Below are 23340 nucleotides of genomic sequence, written 5' to 3'. Positions count from 1 at the left end.
TACCTTATCTCCTTCAACTCCCAAACCTTATTTTGTCCTTTTAAGTTTCTCTGAGTCAGTTGCTAGTTGTAAAACCTCCATAACATCAAGTTGCTATATTTATGTTCCATCGTGATAACTAATGCTTTAATGGTGTAACTGCTTTCCCAGTATCAGGAACTTTGCAGAAATGATCTATTATCCTTTGGCAGTGTGTATTCACATCTCTGATTGTTTATTGAAATTAAGATGCTAAAAATTTTAAAAAGTTATTAGAAGTTTCAGCAACTGCACTACTCAAGTAAAAATAAACTAAATTTTAAAGGCCTTAATTAATTAGGAATTTTCATAGTTGAGATACAGTATCTGAAAATTTAACTTTCACATGCAATTCACCCTAGTTTTTCTTAACTAAATCAAACTACAATGTAAGAATTTGTTAGATTGGAATACATTTACACAAATAAGATTGTTTAACACTTGACAAATGATACAATATTTCATCTGATCAATCTGTTCCAACACCAAGTTTGTACTACTAATTAAATACAGCTTGAAGTAAATGAAAGTGCCAATTAACCAATACTCTAATTAGACAATAAAATATCCACCAATGGCGTAAGGTATTCACCAAGTATACTATGACCAGAATTTATGAACAAACTATGATCAAAATGAAATGATTTAGGAGAAGGGAGATTGCCAAAGTATCATCCTAATATTTGTTATTCACCTCATTTCTCCCAAATACATAAACATGAAAAAAATACTAAAAGTATTGACTAATCTTGACTAATACTGACTGAGATCTAATATTTCAATAGTTAACAATAAGTACTCACTACCACTACATTAGCTGTGTCAGATGCCTGAAATTGAATGCAGACAGGAATCAAGTGGATCCAGAGATATGGAGTTGCTTTCTATTGGTACTGTTCCTCACATTTTTGAGAAATTGCATGCCAAATATTGCATGCTAATATACTTATGAGCATTCTCGTAACAGTTCAACCATGCAAGTTCTACTCTGTGTGAGTCTTCTTAATTTTGCACAGTTCTAACTCGTTTTGTTTCTACGAAAGATAGGTTCAATGAAAAAAGCTGATGTGATGCTGATGGGTCACAACTCCAATTTGTCAGATTAAATATATTTTGGACATTTCTAAAGGATCTCAATTAAGACTTTCCATGTTAAAAACAGGGGAAAAAAAGAATCATCTTGAACATACATACTGCACAGAGATGTGCAGTTGCTCTGATGGACTTGTGACACCTTGAACTTAAACTAGCCAATTCATTCAAACAGCTCTAAGATACACTGGCATGGATCAGGTAAGGACAGTCAGAAAGCGGTCAGATTGGAATGATTTTTATACTTACTCATTTTAAAAATTAAAGTTGTATAAGCACAATTTCTTGTTTAAAATCAGACAATCAAAGACGGCATATAATTGTAAAAAATAAAATTTTCTTCAAAAAGAAAATTAGCATGCTAAGTCTCATATTCAGATGAGTCATTGGCAGATGACAAGAATGGTTCCTCTGAGTACAAGCAAATTTATGTGTATCAGGTGCAATTTTTGAGATACATATGAAGCACTCATCAAAATTATGAGTATATCAAAATCAGTGTTTGTACAATTCTACTTAAAGGCAAAATTATATGATCAATCTAATATTACAGAAAATTCTCATTCTTATATTCCATGCTAAGAATGTTTTAAGGTTTTGAAGCATCATCTCCAAAACCAAGAGAAACAATCAAGTACACATTTTATATGAATGCATGTGACATATGTATGTAATACATAAAGAAAAAAAAACAGGTAACAGTAATCAGATTAAAAATAGTCAAAAAATTCAAAATTATGAGGGATGAAACTGTATCCCAAAATCTTAAATTTACCCTTTCCTACCTTTACTTAAATACACTTAATAAAATTCTCTTCTTCATAATTTGAAGCTCCATAATTTAAATGATACTTTTAACAGGTAAACAGTGAAAAAACCCATCAATAGCCACGGAAATAAACAGATGAATGTCATCACTAACAGCAATGATTGTACTTAAACTACCATGCAGTTTAATCCCAGTTAGGTGTCACAACATGACCTACTAGCACTTCTCAGAAATTTCTTTGCATCATTATGTACCGATGTATAAAGGCTTCCTTCAGCATAAGCTTCCTTTCCCAAATGAAATCATTGTACAAAACTAGTTCATTTTTAATCATGACTTTTTGCAACTATTGGAATATTGTTAAATAAAATAAGCACAAAGTCATTTAAAAAAAAAATCCCTAAACAAGAGGGGAACAGAAACAAAGGATTTCAAAAAAAAAAAAAAAAAAAAAAAAAATTTTGTTCAGCACTTTATTCTAGTATTCAGAAGAACAGATATCAGCTGCCAAAATAAAAAGCAAGTCTATTTCAAAAGAAAAGATTGCACTACATCAACTATACAGTTTTGTGGAAAAAAGAACCAGCTTAATTTCTAGAAAGGGTTGATGACAGCAAAATTGTGTAAAATGGGAATTAGAATTTTCCAATAGCAACACAGTACAACTTCAAATATGACTACATGGTAAACCAAAGAAACAGCAAGGGAGAACAGCAGTTAGTGAATCGTCAAATATTGTTGTTTGCTTATACACCAAACATGAGAAGTTTTATCAGATAAACAAGCTATTGTAAAAATTAAGCTCCTAAGCAGGGTGCTAGAACCCAGGCACTATTTTTTTTAAAAAGTTAAGGTGAATATACCTAAATCTGTTTAACTGAAAAAAAAATATATATATATATATTTATATCTGCTTTCTTCCACTCTAAATATGGAAGGAATTACAAGGCTAAAGCTCTGTTCATGCAATTTTATGGTTGCAGCAATGCACACAAGTCATAAAAATTGTCAGTTACACTTCCCACAGCATTTTTAATTCAGCTATATTTTGTATGCAAAGAAGTAAAAGTTACAGTATGCTATTCTGCCTCTTAAAATATTACAAATACAAAAGTGGGAACGTGGGAATCATAACTCTAATTTTACCAGCTTGCATGAGGACAAGATCTCAAAGAGACCATTGTGTTAAACATCCAAATGACTCTAGCAATTTGTTTATTTCATTTATGAACCTGCTGCTGTCCCTTTACTTCTCTGGTCATTGTAATAACAGACAGAAACAATATTAAGAATGTGAAAATACCACATGCTCTGCTCAATCTTTTTCTTATGCTAATTTTATTTAGATGAAACACAGAACATCTTATTTTTTACAGAAGAATAACTGTGTCAACACTGCATTGCCATATGTTAGTTTTATGCTAACATTAAAAACTCTGAATTCTGGTTCCAGTGATTAGAACTACTGATTACCACTCCCTTTCAGTTCTTCCATATGTAGTATTACCAAACTAAATACCACTTTTTTTCCTCAGACCCATGATGAAGATAGTTGGAATCCTGTGTGATTAGCTGAAAACACAGTTCACTTCAGAGAACCAACCCATTTCAAGGAAAACATTTGTATGGGAGCAATGCCTTTATTTTGTCTTTGAAAATGTTTGTATCGATATACTCAAAAAATTTGAAAATATATTTAACTGAGACATTTTTGTGGCAAAAAACACTCTTGAGATAGCAGAGTTGTCATCCTCGCTTGAGGAAGAAAAGAATAGGAAAAGAAGAGCAATTACTTTCTTTGCCAGTGAACAGTAGGAAACTGTGCATAATGAATGGGTATAGGTATACAGCCTTAGGTATACGATGGAATATTATTAACTAGAGAAAATAAAAGTGGATTATTACAAAGGCAGAGTGCTACCTCATAAATCTGGAAAACAGATAATGTGCTCAGAAAAAGGCAAGTGAAAGGAAATATGAAAAAGGAATATGAGCGACAAAAATTGGGAGATTCTTTGATTCAAAAGAAGTAATGCTATTATTAAAGATTAAATGTGTTGTCATGAGAGTAAGTCTCATTTACACCTTTCTGCTTTTCTCACCTGCCACTTGAACAAGGAATCTGTTGTGTACTCTTCCAATCTGTACTCTTTATTGAACAGGAAAACATAAGCTTTGCTTCCATATGCATTTTCCAGATTTGAAAAAAACACACTTGCAATAATTAAAACTGGAACAAAATTAGCTACTTGTATCTTCTTATACAAACAATTCAATTTCTTTTGCTTCATACAGATAGCTGCAGGAACATTCTGGACTGTGACTACAATTAGATAACTTTATACATATTAATATTTGCAATTGAAAAAGAACTGATTAGATAACAGCAATGAAATAAGGAGTTTCTAGCTTTCATTATCCATAGAGGAAAAAAAAGTTTCAGAGAATGAAGTAACAAAATTTGTTTCTAATAAGCAAAAAGCTGGCTCTGTCATCTGCCAGTTTTGTCATCTATTTTAAAATTCTAAGGATTTTTTATTTTATCTACATTTTGATACTTCCCATTCTTCACTACGAAACACAGATATCAAAAAAAAATCTGCAAAAATGCAGAAAGTCTTAGAAACATGTGACTGACAAGGTGACTGACCTATGAAGCTTTCTATCAGTTTGCTAATCTCACAGAAAACTATTTTATTTACAAGGCAGCATTCAGAAATATGTGGCTAGGAGAAATCCTAAGACATGTTCCAACAGCGCTAAGGTTTACAACAGCTTATCTATACCCTCAACTTCTGCCTCTGTTGTGCAACTATTTGTATGGAACTGAGCTATTGAAAGAGGACTTGGAAAAGAGACGGATCAGCAGGAAGTACTTAAAAGCTGAGACTAACAATGTAAAATGGTCTATGTAATCATCAATTCAAAACAGCCAGAACTCCTTCCAGTTCTTGAAAAGTCATAGAGCTTTTAAAATCCAAAAAGAGTAATTGGCTTAGCTGACAAAGTGAAACGGAGCACAATACCTTCATAAAAAAGTCTGTTTACCTAAACATTACCTTATTTGAAGACATGACTGGCAGTTTGGCTCCGCTACCTCCAAATCAGCTTTTGAGAACACCACAAATGCCAGAAGCCCATTAATTAGCAAACATAAAGGTGCATGAGATAATACCTGTTCATATAAATAACCCATTAAATCCATCTCATGAGGCATTTGTTTTCAATATCAGATTCGAACATTAGAGTAAAGAACTTTCTTATAACAGGAATTAAGTCAATGCAAACCTAGTGCTTAGGAAGCCACAGTCAGCTCCGTTAGAAGTCTTAGCCTAAGAGTTCCCAAAGCTAATCCAGAGTCACCAGTACAGTCTGCTTTTAAGCTTCTCAAGTCAATAGTACAAATAGCCAGCTGTTTCTGCTGGAAAAAGAACTGGGTATCTGTACTCCATAGCTGCTAAATTTATCCAGTGTGTGGCCACAGGTGTTGACCTTAGTGCTTTAGAAGCCAAAGGAAAAAGACAAAAGAAATAGGCATTAAAAGCTCTAATAACAGAGGAAGTCCAATATTCAAGTTTCATGGAAATAATTTTAACTGTTAGCTCTTAGAAGCACAACTCACTTCTCTTCTCTGATTTGATTCTGATTATATCCAGAAGACAACAAGTACCTGACTCTACACAGTAAATTAAAGATTACGACCCTTTCATCTGACACTCTTGAAAACTGTTGAATTTAACTTCCTCAAAATATACAATATTGTCAGATATTTGCAAACCTCAGTAACATTTCCACTACCTGTATGCTTCTGCTACAGGACAGGACAGGACAGGACAGAACAGGGTAAAAGAGGAGACGAGACGAGACGAGACGAGACGAGAGATACCTAGCATCTATCTAGTCACACTTTCCAGATTTTTAAAATGCAACACTCAAACTATTCCACTGGTAGTTAAGTCAGCTAATAAAAGCTGCTCACAGATATCTGCTCACGGATGTGCTTACCTTGTTTGTATCTTAGGAAAAAGATGTAACACACATGTACCCCATAAATCCATGTGAAAAGAACATTCGATAATCATAATATTGATTAATCTGTCTATAAAATGTAAAAGTGAGAGATGATGAGTATTCCTCACATCGGAGTCATGCTCAGGGCTGCCCTATCATCTCTTTCACCAGCCGCCGCAGCAGCTACAGAGAACCTTCTTGCATTGGTAACATTGCTCTTTTTTTTTTTTTACCTAATTGTTAATAAATATATTTATATTAACTAGCCTTTTGTCTCTTGCAATCGAGTGCCCTAATTATCCTTACAATTGAAGTCATGGACAGGATCGTGGGAACACAGAAGGCTGAAGGGAAAAAGGAGAAAAAAGGGAAAACCCATGAAGGGGATTCTGGGTGCGATGAGAAATTGGCTCAGATTAGGCTACCAGGATGGCCCCTACCGAGTGCTGGGCCTGGTAGCAGAGGTAATGGCGACCTTAGGCTACCCAGAAGACTGGCCAGAATTGGTAACGCCACAGGCGTTTAAGGAAGCCCTGACGGAGTGCTCCCTACCACCATCCCTGAGCCCGTCTGAGCATTAGCAGGGTGAATTGCATGGCTTTTTCTGATGGCACTTCAGGCATTTGATACTGAAGTGATGAGGATACAGCAACAGCTGTGATGTTTGGAAAATGAAAGGCAGGATCTGAAGTGGGAGACTGGAGATTTGCAGGATGCTAAGACAATTGCTCAGGAGGTTATTACTATACAAGCCGAAAAAAGTCAAAATCTAGCCCACAAAATGGAGCAGTTGGCTTTGACATTAGCTAATAAGAAGCATAGTAAATATGTGCGACTGCCCACAGCCATGCCCCGAGGCAGAGCAATTGTTTCGTAACCCTCATGGGATCCTGAGGAATGGGATGGAAAAATAAGGAGCTGTTCCTCGGACTCGGAAATAGAATATAGTCCAGCCGAGGAGCAGCCCCTTGCTCAGATGAGTCCCTTGATTCAAATGAGGTGGGAATGGCAAGTGGATGGGAATATGGTAGAACAAACATGGACTTACACTCCTAAAGAGTTGAGAGAGTTTCTAAGTACGTTCCAACAAAAAAACAGGAGAACCTTTGCTTAAATGGATAGTATGCGTATGGGATGTGGATTCAGTATCTTTGCAGTTATTGAGAGAAGAGTTGGATTTAATGAGCCCTTAACTACTGACCCTGAAGTACAGGATTACCTGAAACGTGTAATTAATCCCCGCGACAGTAATGGTCAGCCAGTACCTCCCTCCTTCTTTGTATCAATGGATATGCAGGGCAATGGTAGGAGTACATCCTGCACCAGGAGAGCTAATAACTACCTTAGACCCATGGAGAACTGTAGAAGGAATAGATGCCTTATGGTAAATGGGGGTAGCCTTACAGTTCCCAGTTGCTGAAGGACCAGACACTATTCAGGTCGCTAGGCCAATGAAACTGCAGTTTACAAAAGAAGCTGCAGGGACAGTTAAGGGATTGTTAATAAATACTGTTATATCAGCCAGAGGGACGGTAGGGGAGTTAGCTAACTCTATGAGGGATTATGATAGAGTGGGAAATGGTCCTGGGAGGAGCATTCGAGCTGTCCAAAAGCCCAGTGAAAAGAAGTTTGGGGGGGAGGAAGTTACTACAAAATTAAAAGTAACTAGGAAAGAAATGTGGATAGACTTGCTAAAAGCTGGGGTAGACCGGATACAATAAATGGCTTGCCTACAGCAGAGCTATTTAATGGTGGCAAGGGCACACCTCCCGTATCTTCAATGCAGCCCTCTGCTCTGTCCATGCCTGCAGCTGCGGGGTGGAAATTTCCTGCCAAGCAACAATGATGGTCAGGTGGATCCCTCGATGTCAGAGCATCAGTATTGGCATACCATCTGGGGAATCGGCACCCATATGTCCCTCTAAAAATACGCTAGTGCTCTGGTGGGGAAAAAATCTGTCTTGGCTTTAGTGGTACAGGTGCAGAAGTCACAGTCTTACATAGTTTTATTACTAATACCTCCATATCTAATAAGATTTGTGGGATAGGAGGCATGGAAGTCCCAGCTGTGCAAGCCACCATAACTTTGATAATAGCTAAATCACCAACATTTTCTACTGCAGTACTGCTGGCCTCTATTCATGCGTATATATTAGGGATAGACATCCTTCTAGGGAGTACTGTTGATAGGATGCAGGGAGTGTTCTCCTCTGGATGAAGTATGTTTCTTCCCCAAGCTGTAGCTATCACCATGATATGAGGATTTCCCAAATGGGATCTTGTCGAGTTGCCACAACCTTGCAAAATAGTCCAAATAAAGCAGTATCATATTCCAGGAGTAGAAAAAGAGATAAAAGAAACTGTGGACGCCCCTCTTCAGGCAGGAATATTTGGCCTTGCCTTTTCTGCTTTTAACAGCCCTATCTGGCCTGTGCACAAATCATGGAGACTGCAGATTATCGGGAATTGAACAAGGTAACCCCTCCACTGGCAGCAGCGGTCCTGGATATGGTTACCTTGATGGAGCAGATAGGCAATCGATTGCAGCCACAGAAGGCTGTGATAGACTTAGCTAATGCTTTTTTCTAAATTGCCATTTCTGAACCCGCCCAGGGTCAATTTGCCTTTACCTGGAACAATAAACGTATACCTTCCAGATTCTTCCCCTAGATGTAAGTATAGTCTGACCAAATGGTAGCTGCCGATTTACCTGAGTTGGCAGAGGATTGCACTTTACATCATTACACTGATGAACTTTCGATTATGCGACCAGATCAGGGCACAGTGCAGCACCAGTTAGAGAGACTAACTGGTGAGCTGAAACAAAGGGGGTGGGCAATAAACCCAAAAAAGATACAAGGACCAGAAACCAATGTGATATTTCTGGGAATTTTATGGCACGGACATATGAAAGTTACTCCAGAGAAAGCCCAAAATTCAATAGGTCAGTACCCTGTACTGACGGACCTTTCTAGGTCTACTGGGATTTTGGCATGCTTTTATCCCCCACCTAGCATATTTGATGCATCCTTTGCAATGGCTTACAAAAAAGTGTACTGAATGGCAGTGGATGAAAGAGCATCAGCAGGCTTTTGACCTAGGCAAAGATGCTATTGAACAACATGCTCAGTTATTCATTCCCCATCTTGGCAAGCCTTTCAAATCAGAAGTCATCATAACAGGTGACACAGTCTCTTGGGGATCATGACAGCAATGTGCATAGAACTGAAGAGAACCTATTGGGTTTTGGTCTAAGTCGTTAATTGAAACAATAGCCAGATACACACCACTAGAAAAACAGTTGTTGGCAGTAGTTTGGGCCTTGCAAGATAGCAAGTGTATCACTGGCAGAGATGTGGGTGACTGTCCACAGCCCCATACCCATACAATCTTGGATTCCTAGTGAAGATGTGCAAGCTCTTGCTGGAGCGGCACAAGCTGCTACGCAACAGAAATGGAAACATTATCTCCAGTCTCAACGGCAACCAGGTCGAAAAGATGTTAGTACTCCCCATGCTACAATTTTAGGAACTCTACAATTTGAATACATGCCCAGCTTAGCAGAACTTACTACTGTTCCCACTGTATCGGAACCAACAAATCCTTCTCCCGTTACTGAAGCGCCTCCTGAACTGAGTTGCCACCTGAACAACAAAAAATGGCCTGGTTCACTGATGAGAGTGCTATATATTCCTGGTGTGGGGGGCGAGCCGTGGCATATAATCCTTCTCAAAAAGAGATAAAATTTGCAGCAGGAACTGCATATTCAAGTCAGTGGTTCAAGTTAAAAGCAGCCGAATTGGCTATTTTGGAGGGGCTGGCTCCTTTCATATATACCGATACTTGGGTGATTTCCCATGGAACGGTTACATGGCTCCCAGCTTGCAGCAGCTGACTGGAACATACATGATAAAAAATCAGGGGGGCATGATATTTGGAGTACTATTTGGGGCCCAAGTAAAGCAAACCACCTTTCAAATTCGACATGTCAATGCACACCAGAAATGTTTCACTCGAAAATGCGAATACATTAATGCTGCTGGTAACCCCAACTGAATTGACCCAGGCTGTCCATGCCCACTTAGCCTCAGGACATCAGGAACCCACCACTGCTCAAGCATGAGATCAGGCTCGAGGCCATAATACATTGTCTCCAATTTGGTACCAGACTGCTCGAAATAATTGTATCACATGTACACAATTGGCCAATATACGATTTAGAGAGCCATTAGGAAACATTTTGAAGGGAAAGCAGCCTTTTGTAATTTGCCAGGTAGATTATGTTGGACCTTTACCTGCCAGTCAGGGATACAAATAGCTTCTAACAGGGGTAGAGACCTTTTAATGGCCTATGTTATGCCCTTCCGAGTAAAATGGCCTATCAACAGACTACCATCAAAGGTCTGGAAAAGATTATTTACACTTATGGTATTCCCTTAGAAATCCAAAGTGATCAAGGCTCACATTTTGTGGGACATTCTGTGCAAGAATGGGCAAAAGGTCTAGGTATTAGATGGACAATATACATTAGTTACTATCCTCAAGTGAATGAGTTGGTGGAGCAAGCTAACAGTCTCCTTAAGGAGCAGCTACACAAATTAACTCCAACTCATATGTTACATGGGTGGTATCCTCAATTACATAAAGCAGTATTTTTGTTAAATAACAGACAGGTAGGACACCACACCCCGTTTCCAAGAATGGTCTGCAAAGATGATCCATTATCTACTGCTTGTGTTTGAGTTCTGGAAGCAGGGCTAACTCCAATGATAAAAGCCCTGGGAGAACTGGAATATTACACGCCCATGGACATAAAAGCACAACAGATTGTCCCAATGTAACATGTCCTCTGGACATGCTTTTATCCCACTAATATCTGCTATGACAGCACCTCTCCTCATGACGGTTTTTCAAGAGCTTTCCTTTCAGGTTACTACTGAACACTCAGTGGCAAGAGGGACTCTGCTGGTCTCAGGGATCCTATGGCCATGAGCTCCATCTCCAGTAATTATCACTTTGACCACCACTCAAGCTCTAGCAAGTGTGTGGATCATCTGCCTGCACAAATCTCAATTTGCTGGAGTTATACTGGCATCCAGACCAGGATCAACAGCTTTAATCCTACTGGAGGATGAGGTTTTTCCCTCTTATATTCCCCTTTCTGGGGTGACTCACCAATGTTTATAATGAAGTGGATATGGTTATCAACTCTACTGTGACTGCACTCTGCATTGGACTTGACAGACCACGCTGCACCAGGTATAAATACCTGGATTTGGCTAGCCCAACATTCTGCCAATCTATCAGCATTTTGTTTAGCTGGAGGGAAGTCGTTAGACAATATACTCCATGTTATGTAGGGGTACCCACATTGATAACCATGATGCAGAATTATACATTCCTAAAGCATTCGACATTGCAGTTACTCCTTTGAATTTGTATGATATGGGAACTGTATCACTCATCTTAACCCCCTGAACATACACTTTCCATGTAGCTAATGTATCCAAGGCAGATGCTTGTTTCACTTTTGTAAATGCTACAGCTCTGTGTCGAAATATGACTAATATGCAATTGCAATGTAACAGCACCATGAATATGACTTATGCTTCCATGCACCTAATCTTGCCTTTAGAATGGTTCTTTTTATGTGGGACTGCCTCTGATGCGTATGTACTTGCTAATGCTACAGGAGGTCCCTGTAAGAGGGGAAGAGTTACCCTGGAAGAATAACATTAAGTACCTTGCCTTGTATGTTAAATAAAACCAGACTTCCAAGACACATTCTGGACAACACATGTAACCCCCATGTAAGCCTTTTTTCATATGGAGAAGCTCTAGGATTGCTACTAAGCCTAGTAGGGATCTCGGGGTTGGTAACCCATAACTATCAACAGCTGGAACGTGTAGCTTGCACACTGGCGCAGGGTCTAAATTGGACATCCAAGGGTATCGCCTCCCTTAACAAGGAGATGGAAGAGCTATATCAAGGAGTATTGCAGCATAGATTGGTAATCGACTATTTGCTTCTGCGCCATAACGATGGATGCCACGACTTTGCAGGAATGTAGTGTTTTAATATAACTGATGAATCTTCATCTATTAAGGATGATGTTGCTCACATCAAACAGCTTGTCCGGCATATCCAACAACATCATGCTGATACATTGCTGGCTGAGTGGTTCGGCTCTTTGACTGGATGGCTTGGACACCTTATCCAGGGTGGTCTCATAGCACTGTGGGCTATCATAACATTGTATCTATTACTTTCGGTACTATGTATATTGCCTTGTCTGGTGTGTAAGTTCAACCAATAACCCAATGTCTCACAGGGGTGGAGTGTTAAGGGCTAACGTGGAACAATGGCAAGGAGCCAGGCGAGACATTGGCTTATTGTCCAGGACTTGAGAACATTGTTCAAGGCTGATGTTACTAATAAGCAACTGTAGATATCTGCTCATGGATGTGCTTACCTTGTTTATACATCTTTTTCCTAAGATACAAAGTAACACACATGTACCCCATAAATCTATGTGAAAATAATGTTTGATGTTCGTAATATTGATTAAGTCCTCTATAAAATGTAAAAGTGAGAGATGATGAGTGTTCCTCATATCGAAGCCACAGTGGCGGCTGCTCTGCCATCTCTCTCACTGGCCGCTGTAGGAGCTATGGGGAACTCTCCTGCATTGGCAACATTGCTCCTTATTTACCTAAATGTTAATAAATATATTTATATTAACCATCTTTGTGTCTCATGATCAAGCCCCTAAATTATCATTACATATATATACATATATATATATATATATATATATATACACATATATATATATATAAAAAAAATAACCATGAGAAAGACACAATATTTCCTGAAGCATCTTGTAATCATCTTGATGTGAAATGACTTTTTCTTGTTTTTCATTCAAGAAATCCATTTCTGGAATATTGTATTTCTCTAGTAAATATTCTAATTTCTGTAAGAATTACAAAATAAAATACAGGAAGTTAAACCCTTGTGAATTGTGAAAACACAAATTCAGATAACTATTCCATCTAGTTTCATTTCTGAAGACTAAGACATCTCCTATCTCAATATACAGTGTATCTCAACACTGAATTTCTCTGGTATTTTTTAGGTTTCTCTAATATTCAACACTAAAGTACTTTTCCAAAACAAAGAAACAAGCAAAAAAGGTATCATGTTTGACAACTATATACAGTAAATTCATCCTATTTCTCAAAAAAAAGAACCTCTGTACCCTGGATCCACAGAAGTCATCACAATACAAATATACAATGGAGCTGAAACATCTGCATTGCACTCTCTCTCCATTATTATCTTCAGCAGAGATGAAGGGTCTTGCCAGAAAAGCCTGACTGTAGTCTTTAAATTCAGATATGTTTGAGAAGTATAAGCTATTTTAAATAAAACATTTCCATATTTTTAATGGCTTGTTTTGTCATTTTAAGAACATATTAAATATTCTTTAAAAAACAATCCACTAAAAAAGCAGAATTCTCAGTTCATACAGTCCTAATGATTTCCATCTGCACCACCAAAATGACTACAACTTTGAGATACTATATGATCCTTTAGCTCCTTGCAAAGAGCCAGCCTAGCATTCCCAACATGAATCAAGAGAGAGGAAGGAGAGTAACACTACTGTCCAAAAAAGAAATCCAAAATTATTTGCTATCTAAAGAGCTAAAGACATTTTGTTATATTTTAAATGGCTGTTGCCACTACCAAACTCATTCCTACTACACATAAGCCACTGGCAATTATTTTTGCAGCCATGCAGAGAATTTAGAAAGAGATGACCTGCTGGTTCACTGAACAGCTATTCAAACAAAGGCAAAACTGAGAGGGTCATGAGAAGGACAGAAGGAGCAGGTCTGCTTAATTCAATTCTGCTCTTTGAAGAAAGAGCAGAACAGTTCTTGAGACTCAAATTCTTAGACTAATCTGTAAAGACAGGTACAGATTTTGCAATAGTTCTTCATTCAGAGCCTTGTTCTCAATCTCCTCTTAGATTGTCCTCAAGCTTCCCTTACCACTTTCCTCTATACTCCTCACCCATGCCAAAAATCAATCCATTACAGATTCCTGTCCTTGGCTCTAACAAATCATCTTTATCCTCATTTTCATTTCTAATAATCCAATTCTTCCTTCTCTACCATGCCTTGACAGCTATCAAGGAATAGCATTAAGAATACAAGAAATAAAGTTCTTTCTTTCTCTTACTCTCCAGGGCCTTCAGTGACTAATTCAGACACAATTACAGCCAAAGTCCTGCAGGGTACTCTACGACATTCATTACAAAAGAAATATGAAGAATTTAGTTACTAGACCCTCCCCCAAAAGCCTGTACTATATGTTATGTTCACAAAGTCAGCCAAAGGCACCTTCAACTTCAGAAACCACATATTCATTTTCAAGACGTGGGGGAACCACTACATCTTCTAACTACATAGCTGTATGATAAATAAAATCTGTCCCTCTTCAGCCCCCTCCCATTCCCCTGCTTTTTCAAGGGTAGGCCAAACTATTTTTTATGACACATTACAAAAATTCATCCTGAAACAGACACCTAACATGAAAAACTTCTATTTTGGGTAAATTTAGCTGATTTCTATTAAATTTGGCTAATTTCTATCAAAAGGCATTGCACATCTTACATGAATACAACTGCCAAATCCTGCTATATTTAAATTCTGCGTAAATACCAAACATTTTATTAAGAGAAAAGTAGTCATACCTTTCTAATGATAAATTTTTCATCAGTGCCAAGATTAATTTCTAAACTTGTAATAGTTTGTTGAAGGTCATTCTTTGATTCTTTTGTTGTCTGTATCTCAGCATCACCCAAAGCAATGGCTGATGTGACTAAAGACTTGTCTTCAATTAGATTCAGAATGGCAATTGGAATATCTACTGGAATCTAATTCACAAGAGAAACAAAACAGTAAAGAAAATGTTAAAGAGAATGTAACATTCCCACTCTAAACAGTTAAATTTTATTTCCAGATGAAACTACAAAACTTAAAAGCTGTAAACACTAAGATTATCTATTTGTGACCACAATTCTCTGGCCATGCATGTTCTTCCATGTAAGATGGTGATGGCCAAAACCAGTCTCTAACAAAGGAACTGTAGCTAGTATTCTTGATGTAAAACATGCATCCTTCCAACCTCCTTTACCGCTTTTCAAGAATACTTTAGGAGAGGGATTTAAGAAGGAGAATGATACAAATTCATCAGTTTCCACTGCTTCCTGAGGTCAAAATACTCAAAGAGGTGAAAGGAGACAGAAGTGAAACAGAACAACTCATGTTGAAGTGCTATACTTAAAAGAAAATAACCTTGAACTCTGGTTTGGTCACTTCATGTTTTTACCCATTACAGGCTGCAAAACCCTGGAAAGAAAAATAATTGAAAGGGATTCTAACTAAAATCTGAATGCAAAATTCTTGTGCTAAAATAACATCTGATTCTGAAGCTAGACCTATTTTAGCTATTCTGAAGCTAGAATAAAAGTAATAGGAACATATCTACAATATTTAACTAATGCCGTTCCAGTGAATTGTAGAAGTACAAAAACTGAAATTGAGGTTTCTTGAATTCTTGAATACATAATCCAAAACAGATGTGACATAAATGATCAAGCCTATACTTTCAGCAAAACATAAAGATAAATTATGAGAGATTTAATTTACAGAAGCCAAAGCTGCTGCTGCTGCTTCTTCAAAAAAAAAACTTCGAAGGGAAAAACTGGTAAAATAAATTTGGCTGCCTTTTTTTGCAATAACATTTCTGAAAGCACTTGAGATTTGGTAGAAGAAACAAGTTATCAAGACACATTTGACTCATTTGATGTAGTCCACTCCCTTAACACCTTTTATTCCCAGCAGATGCTCAAATAATGGATTATCTTTTTGATTACTAAATGAGTAGCTTTGGATTCAAAGAAATAAAAAACCCAGCTAGCTGAGACTTCTTGAGTGCACACACATACACAAGATCCTGTAGACAAAGCAGACAAAAAGCAAGCAGTAACCTGTGTTCTGAATTCCTCTTCCATGACAAGGAAAGAGAAACTCTATGTTCTAATTCTACTTCCAAGTACTACTCTTATCTTGAGTCTGGCATGGTCAGTAATGATGCTGGAATCTGAAAAGAGGCTCAGAAGATACAATTACTAAAGAATATGGTTAACAGCTTCCTCTAATAGGTGGAAATTTTATGTCCATCATATTTCCTCAGTTGTTTTCCTTTAACTTTAATAAAGTTCAAAGGCTGGTCTCCATTACAAAACAATGTTAAATGACTTCTTCTTCAACTCAACACTCCTCCTTTGGAAATGCTTGCTAATGTTGTATTCTTTATTTTTAAAATAAAAACTAAGCAAAAAAAAACGTTTTGATTGTTATGAATTTCTAAGCATTATTTGCAGCGGGGTATATTTCTTAACTTTTTATAGGCTTCCTCCAAAACAGTTGACTGGGGAAAAAAAATACAAAAGAGTGCTTGCATCACTACTAAGATTAAACTGCTGAAGTTGTACTAGCCACATTCGTTTTGGAACTGTGAACATGCAGAGGCTGCTCAGTTTAATCAAAACAAGTATTTTGCTCAAGATGTCTAAATAGCTCTAGCAAAAAATAAATAAAATAAACTTTATGCTGAAATACATAGTTTATAAAAAGTCAGAACATGTAAATCTGACTTAATTTTGAATTACAACTTTCACCATGAGTGAAAGGACTCAATGGGACAAGCTGAAGAAAAATAACAGCACTAATAAGGTAGTAAGTGCTAGAAACAGGAGGGTCACAATCCAGTCCAAAGTATTGAGTGAATCAGAGAAAAAACAAGAGCATTTTCTGATTCAAATATATACTATTTTGCATTCTGAAACAAGGAATTTTGCAGTCAATAAAACTGCTCGAAAAATAAGCATTCAGTGACTGTAAACATTCAGTTCCATGGGCAGCTAAATCAATTTAATTTCTGTCTACCAGTTTTGCATTTCTTTTGCTGACTTCCATACAGAAATTCTTTTCATTCCCTTGCCCACCTGCTTATGTGGTAAAAAAGGCCCCAACTCTCCTACTCTCTACCTCCCCCCACTTAAAAACTCCAACGATCAGTTCTCAGAAGTATTGCGAACACAAAGAGAGATTGAGCATACACAACTAGGACTGCAGCAGATTGGGAGGTGCGGGGAGGTGACAAAAAAACCAAAATCGAATTAGACTGTCATGGAAGTCCATCTCTGAAAAGTACGAAAGACAAGTAAGAAAAAAATATGGAAAAATAAAATTAATAAAATCATTTTATTTTAAATTAAATTAAAATTAAAGATTTTTTAATTCTAAAACCTCTTGAGAAAACATACAAGAGATCTTTACAGCTATAATCTATACAGCTTTAATAGCAATAAATTTTCTTAGTTAACTTTCCTGCTGCTGTCTCCTACTTTCACGCCTTACTGTATCAGCATGCCTTTAACATATTAATCTTCCTTTGACACACTTCTCTCACTTACCATCCATATGAAAGTAATATGGTGTCTTACAGTTATTACAGGATTTATGTATTATTCATTTACATGTTCCTCACTCCTAACAAATTAAAATACACAGCACTTCAAAGTCTAAATCACAGAAATCGTCCAAGACCCATCTTTTGCTCTTACAAGGTAAAGATTTGGATTTGGTAAGAAAAGGTACAATGCTGTGGTATTTAATACACCAAGTTCTCATAATAAAACAGAGGAACGGTGGTTTTACCTGTTCTTTAAGAACAGCTGTGTTTAAAACACTGTCGGCCCTTTGAACAGTTGTTGCCACATTATCACTCGATGAAGTGAATGAGTCAGAACAAACAAGGCAGGAAGAAGGCATGAAGTGCTCCAGAAGAACATCAGGAGAAACATTTTGAGATGCATGGATTTCAGATACTAATGTGAGAAATAAAAACAGAAGAACAAAACATGATAGCAAAAAGCATTCAAAAATTAATTAACTCTGTATCTGAAAATCTAAATCTAGCAAAGACAGTGAATCCACAAGTATAAATAGGCTAATGTAAAGTTATCTACCTTTTACAATCCAATCTCACTAAAGAATAAGTCTGTACAAAGTTATCATATCTTTGAATACTATCAACTTAAGGAGATTCAAAGTTGTACAGGGGGTAGTCGCACTGAATTTATTTTGTAACTAACAAAAGTTTTTAAGACAACTGCCATCAAAAGCAGCAGACCTCCCACTCACAGCCTTTCAGCTTCAGCATGATCATTAATCAGTCTAAGACAACCGTAAAGGCCTACTTCTATGGTTCCAAATTTCCTAAAAACTTTAAGATCCTTACTGTGCCTTGGAGGACATATACAAAACAGCTTAGCAAAAAACATGATAAAAGCAGTTAGTTCCTCACTTTAAAACAGAGGTCAAAAGATAATAAAAGAAGTTACTCTATAGCTATTAAAACACCAAAGTTAATTAACACTGGAGTGAGAGCTCTTCCACACCTAAACACCGTAACAAAACAGTTTATTTGAAAAGCTTTTGTGACTATATGTTCTACAGCAGAAATCTGGCTTTTCTGACAGAGAGATCTTCTGCTAGAGATAAGTACTTCTATATTACCAAAAAAACTACTCAACTATGCTTAAAAAGAAAAAAAGAAAAAAGCAGTTTATATTATCATTACAGATCTGGTAGACTGTTGAAGACTCTACTATCCCTGACTACACTTCAGCATTTCAATGTTACTGTTTCATAGACTGAGCAAGTCTACAGAGCAAACAAGCATATAAATTGGCCTAACAGCTTTCAAAAAGACACTCTTTGAATCCAGCTGCTTTTTGTCCCATCCTCTTTATATCCAAGTTCTGGATTCAGGGTAAACTGGAGCAGGATGCAAGCCTCATCTAACAAAGAAAAGAAACAAAATGGATGAGGTGACAAAGACAAAAATATGAGGATTTTAAGGGCTGCAAAGATGGGATTTGGACACATGAAAAGAAAAGAGCTGAGTAGAACACGTAAGCTTGGATGAAAAGCCTGGAGGATGGTATTTCAGTAAATAGAACAGAAATCAATTTATGTAATCAGGACAAAACAAATCAGGACTGGAGGGCTGGAGCATCTGCCCTATGAAGAAAGGCTGTGAGAGCCTTTTAGGCTCTCTTTAGGCAGGGAAGAGAAGACTGAAGGGGGGGATCTTATCAATGTGTACAAGAACCTGAAGGGAGGGTGTCAAAGGGATGGGGACAAACTCTTTTCAGTTGCCCCATATGAAAGGACAAGAGGCAACGGGGAAAAACTGAACCACAGAAAGTTCTGCCTGAATGTGAGGAAGAATTTCTTCACTGTAAGAGTGACAGAGCACCGGAACAGGTTTCCCAGAGAGGTTGTGGAGTCTCCTTCTCTGGAGATATTCAAAGCCTGCCTGGATGCAACCCTGTCTAACATGCTCTAAGAGACCCTGCTGAGCAGGGGAACTGGAATAGATGATCTCCAGTGGTCCCTTCCAACCTTACCAATTCTGTGACTCTGTGATTACTCATTTATTTTTTCATTGGTATATTTCAGATCTCATGTCTTACTTCTGATGCTCAAAACTACGTGGGTCTTAAGAAACACTTGTTTATCAGTTTGTATATAAGCACTTGATCTTGTTTTCAGAATGTTTGATCCTCTAGTCAAGGGCTCAGAAGTGATCAGATATCTCTTTAAGTAATATTCTGGCTATAATTCATATATCCATCTTATTTTGATCTTCTTGGATATATATTTTGATATAGCCTGCAATAAAGTGAGTATGTGCTGCTTTTCTTCATAGTATTGTAATTTTGATCAATGAACAGCATGATTTTTCTTTGGAAATCCATCAAGAATTGTAGGACTCATGCTTCATTTACTGAAGAAGTCAGAGGATTTATATTGAGTGAGGGCAAGATACTGTGGAAGAATAGTTTGTTCTTAATGATTGTATCAGAATGGTTGTGTCGTAGCAGGTGGTTGTGCAGCTAAGTGGGAAAGGATCCCTAAAGTGATGTTGTAGAGTCATTACCTACACTAGGTTTGTTTCAGGAGTTTCAGGAAAGAAGTTCTTCTTTATAGAAGTTCCCCCCATGTTTCTGTCTGTGCCTGTTGCCTCTTGTCCTGTCAATGGCACTACTGAAAAGAGTTTGGCCCCATCCCCTTGACATCTCCCCTTAAGGTATTTGTACATATTGAAAAGGAGGAGATCTCATTCTTCTCTTCTCCAGGCTAAACAGGCCCAGCTCTTGCAGCCTTTCTTCCTAGGGGAGATGCTCCAGTCCTCCAACCATCTTTGTAGCCCTACACTGGACTCTCTCCAGCAGCTCCATGTCTCCCTTGTACTGGGGAGCCCAGAACTGTATGCAGTACTCCAGATGAGGCCTCACCAGCACTGAGCAGAGGGGCAGGATCACCTCCCTTGACCTGCTGGCAACACTCTTCCTAATGCACCCATTGGCCTTCTTGGCCACAAGAGCACATTGACGGTTCATGGTCAACTGATTGTCCACCAGCACTCCCAGGTCCTTCTCTACTGGGTCCTTTCCAGCAGGTCAGCCCCCAGCCTGTACTAGTGCCTAGGGTTATTCCTCCCTAGGTGCAAGACTCTGCACTTGCCTTTGTTGAACCTCAGGAGGTTCTTTTCTGTCCAGCTCTCCAGCCTCTCCAGGTCTCACTGAATGGCAGCACAGCCGTCAGGTGTCAGCCACTCCTCCCAGCTTGGTATCATCAGCCAACTTGCTGAGGAGGCAACCTGTCTAGGTCATAATATTTACTAATTGTTTCTTATTTATACCCAGAAAATAAGATAATATGTCAGCATGGCTCTGACATACAGAATAAACTACCTCTATTCCTCTACTTCCTTTGTTACACTTCATTGGCCCTTTAAATTTTACTGCGCTTTGAACTGTATCTCTGAGCACTTTAAGTTAAAAGTAACCTTCAGATACAGTGAAAGACTATTTTTGTGGGTCAATTTCAGTAAACTGTTTAAATCCCAATCCCACAGATTGTTATTCAGGCACAACTAAAGAGACAAGAAACTCTATCCTGAAGGCAGCAATTTCTGTCACCCATAATGTCAGAGCCAGAGTAAAGGGCCCTAGAGATTGCGTAATTATGAATAAGCAATTTCAGAAAAAATAAATTGAAAATTGCTGTGTATAGAGATATCAACCAACATACATTTTCCAATATACAGCAATATAACAGACAATGGAATGTGTATGTTATCAAATCAAATACAGTTTAAAATAAATAAATCTCAAATGCCCAATAAACTTTTTCTGTCACTGCCAGTGGAAAGCAATTGCAATTGTAAACAAAATCTTATCAAAATTATGTATCCCCTTTTCCAACTAAGCAAACATGCACAGCTAATACTTTGTCTATTTTGTATCAAATCTATTTCCTGTATTTTTACATTGTTTTTAGCTCAATTAATCTCTATGTAAATGAAAGAAAGGGTTACACTGCTTAAAGAATATGTTGAGGGATACTTTAATACATTCAGTAGGCTTATAATAAATGTTATAAAAGTCTCAGACGACACAGAGTGTTCTGTAATGCTATGGGAATTTTATTAGTTTGCTTACCAGTTTTATCCTTCCCAAAACAAATTTAAACCATTTTATTTGTAAATTACTGATTTCATAGGATGAGGATGCATTTTCAGATTGTGGGGGAATACAGACTTCAAAAAAGAGCAAAATGTACTACTTTATTGCTTTTAAAAGTATAACTAGAATTAGAATCACCTGGTAAAAGTCTATCAAAGTTGATGGCCGCTTCTCTATTGACTTCAGTTTGCACAAATGTCCTCCTATCAACAGGAAACACTTGGCTGCTTCTCCACACATTCTAGTTCACAGCAGCAGTGCCAAAATATAGACAAGAAATACCATTCTAATGTGTTTTTTAAATTTTTAACATTCACAACAAAAAGCTTTTATCTACATTTTATTCTTCCAAAGGCAAACTATTCTAGAAAATAAATATTTACATATGCTATTCTAGCATCTGAAATCTTGATAGTGAGCATAAGAAATCATATTTTTGATACTGACATTTAGACATTTTCCTAGAAAAAAGATTAACTTAACTGAATTTCACAGTTCAGTATGAATTTCACAGCATTCATATGAATTCAGTCTTTCTCTGGCTGGAAAGAAAGAAAAATGTTATGTTTAAGGCTATTCTTCAGAATTAGGTATTTTTGACTTTATTTTAAAAGGGATCATTGATTTGTAAACAAAAAAATGCTAACACATTCCGAAGACACAGCAGTATCAGTCACAGGATCTTTACCATTTGATTAAATCAAGTGTTTAGAATATTTTTTTATATTGTGCCAGATCCACTCCTGCAAATTATTAAATAACTATTTCTCTTTTTTCTGCCAACTGGTACAATCCAAAATGTACTACTACACTTCCAAATGCGACCGTATGCTTTTCTATAATCTACTCTGATACAGGGAAATCCTCAACCTGAATTATGCGTGTACGTCACCATTACTGAACTTCTCTTAGAATTCAGCTTGCTAATTGAAATGAAGAAAACACATTTACATCATTCCTTTTTCTATCCTACTCTTCCTATGAGGCTTTTACTGGCTCCTAAACAATGGTAGCACATCTATCATTGCAAAAATACCTTACCTTAAAAAGAAGTTATTTATTTATTTTTAAGTTTGGAATAAATCCCTCAAATGTACCACAATAAATGTCTTCTGTGCAGATATAACATCACTAAATTCTGGAATTTCTCACATAATTGCAAAATATACTTGATTTATCCATATTCATGATGCCCACTTGCATATAACAGTGAAGACATCTTAATACTTCATTCTATGAAACTTCAAGGTACTTCACAAGTCATAGGTCACACAACAGTGTTAACACACACACACAATATCTGGACTGAGGCAACTGGTTTACGGAAAATTGCCAAAATATTCAGTTAATCTCACTGTCTTTTAAAGCAGTTTAGCATCTGCAAGGACGGGAGAGAGGAGGTAGTATGTAATCTAATAAGCATGCAGCATGAGTATGTATATGTATATTCTAGATTTTCAAATCTTAAAAGATATTTAACTGAATTTCAAAGTAGAGTATCCCAGGTAACAGTAATGTCAGCAAATGAAAAGCAAGACAATTCCACAGTTAAACACAGGTGCATATCATTATCAGCAAAAATCACCGAACTTTGTCCATTCATGACAAGAGAAATCATTCCCTCAGACCTCCTGAGAGGTATCTTCATATTTTACTTTATTATTTTCTACTTACCTTAATAAGATCTTAATAAGAGATATCTTAATTTTCTACTACTTTCATTTTTCATTTTTCCCCAAGTCATTAGCATTCAGCAGAACCCTAAACTTATTA

At 37.2% G+C, this 23340-nt stretch overlaps 1 protein-coding gene across 1 annotated transcript in view; it reads right to left on the bottom strand.

Moving 5' to 3' along the window:
- The window catches only part of CCDC91 (coiled-coil domain containing 91), a 143006-nt gene that overhangs the window by 99112 nt on the left and 20554 nt on the right, over positions 1-23340 (bottom strand). The window contains exons 2-4 of the mRNA XM_062569556.1: positions 17687-17856; positions 14653-14835; positions 12741-12867 (exon numbers count right to left, since the gene is read on the bottom strand). Of these exons, the coding sequence (XP_062425540.1) occupies positions 12741-12867; positions 14653-14835; positions 17687-17856 (480 nt within the window). The remainder of the gene's footprint in view (positions 1-12740; positions 12868-14652; positions 14836-17686; positions 17857-23340) is intronic.

The sequence above is a fragment of the Rhea pennata genome, chromosome 1, assembly GCF_028389875.1.
Source record: "Rhea pennata isolate bPtePen1 chromosome 1, bPtePen1.pri, whole genome shotgun sequence".
Lineage (NCBI taxonomy): Eukaryota > Metazoa > Chordata > Aves > Rheiformes > Rheidae > Rhea > Rhea pennata.
The sequence above is the reverse complement of the archived record's forward strand: the minus strand, read 5'-3'. Positions and strand labels throughout refer to the sequence as shown.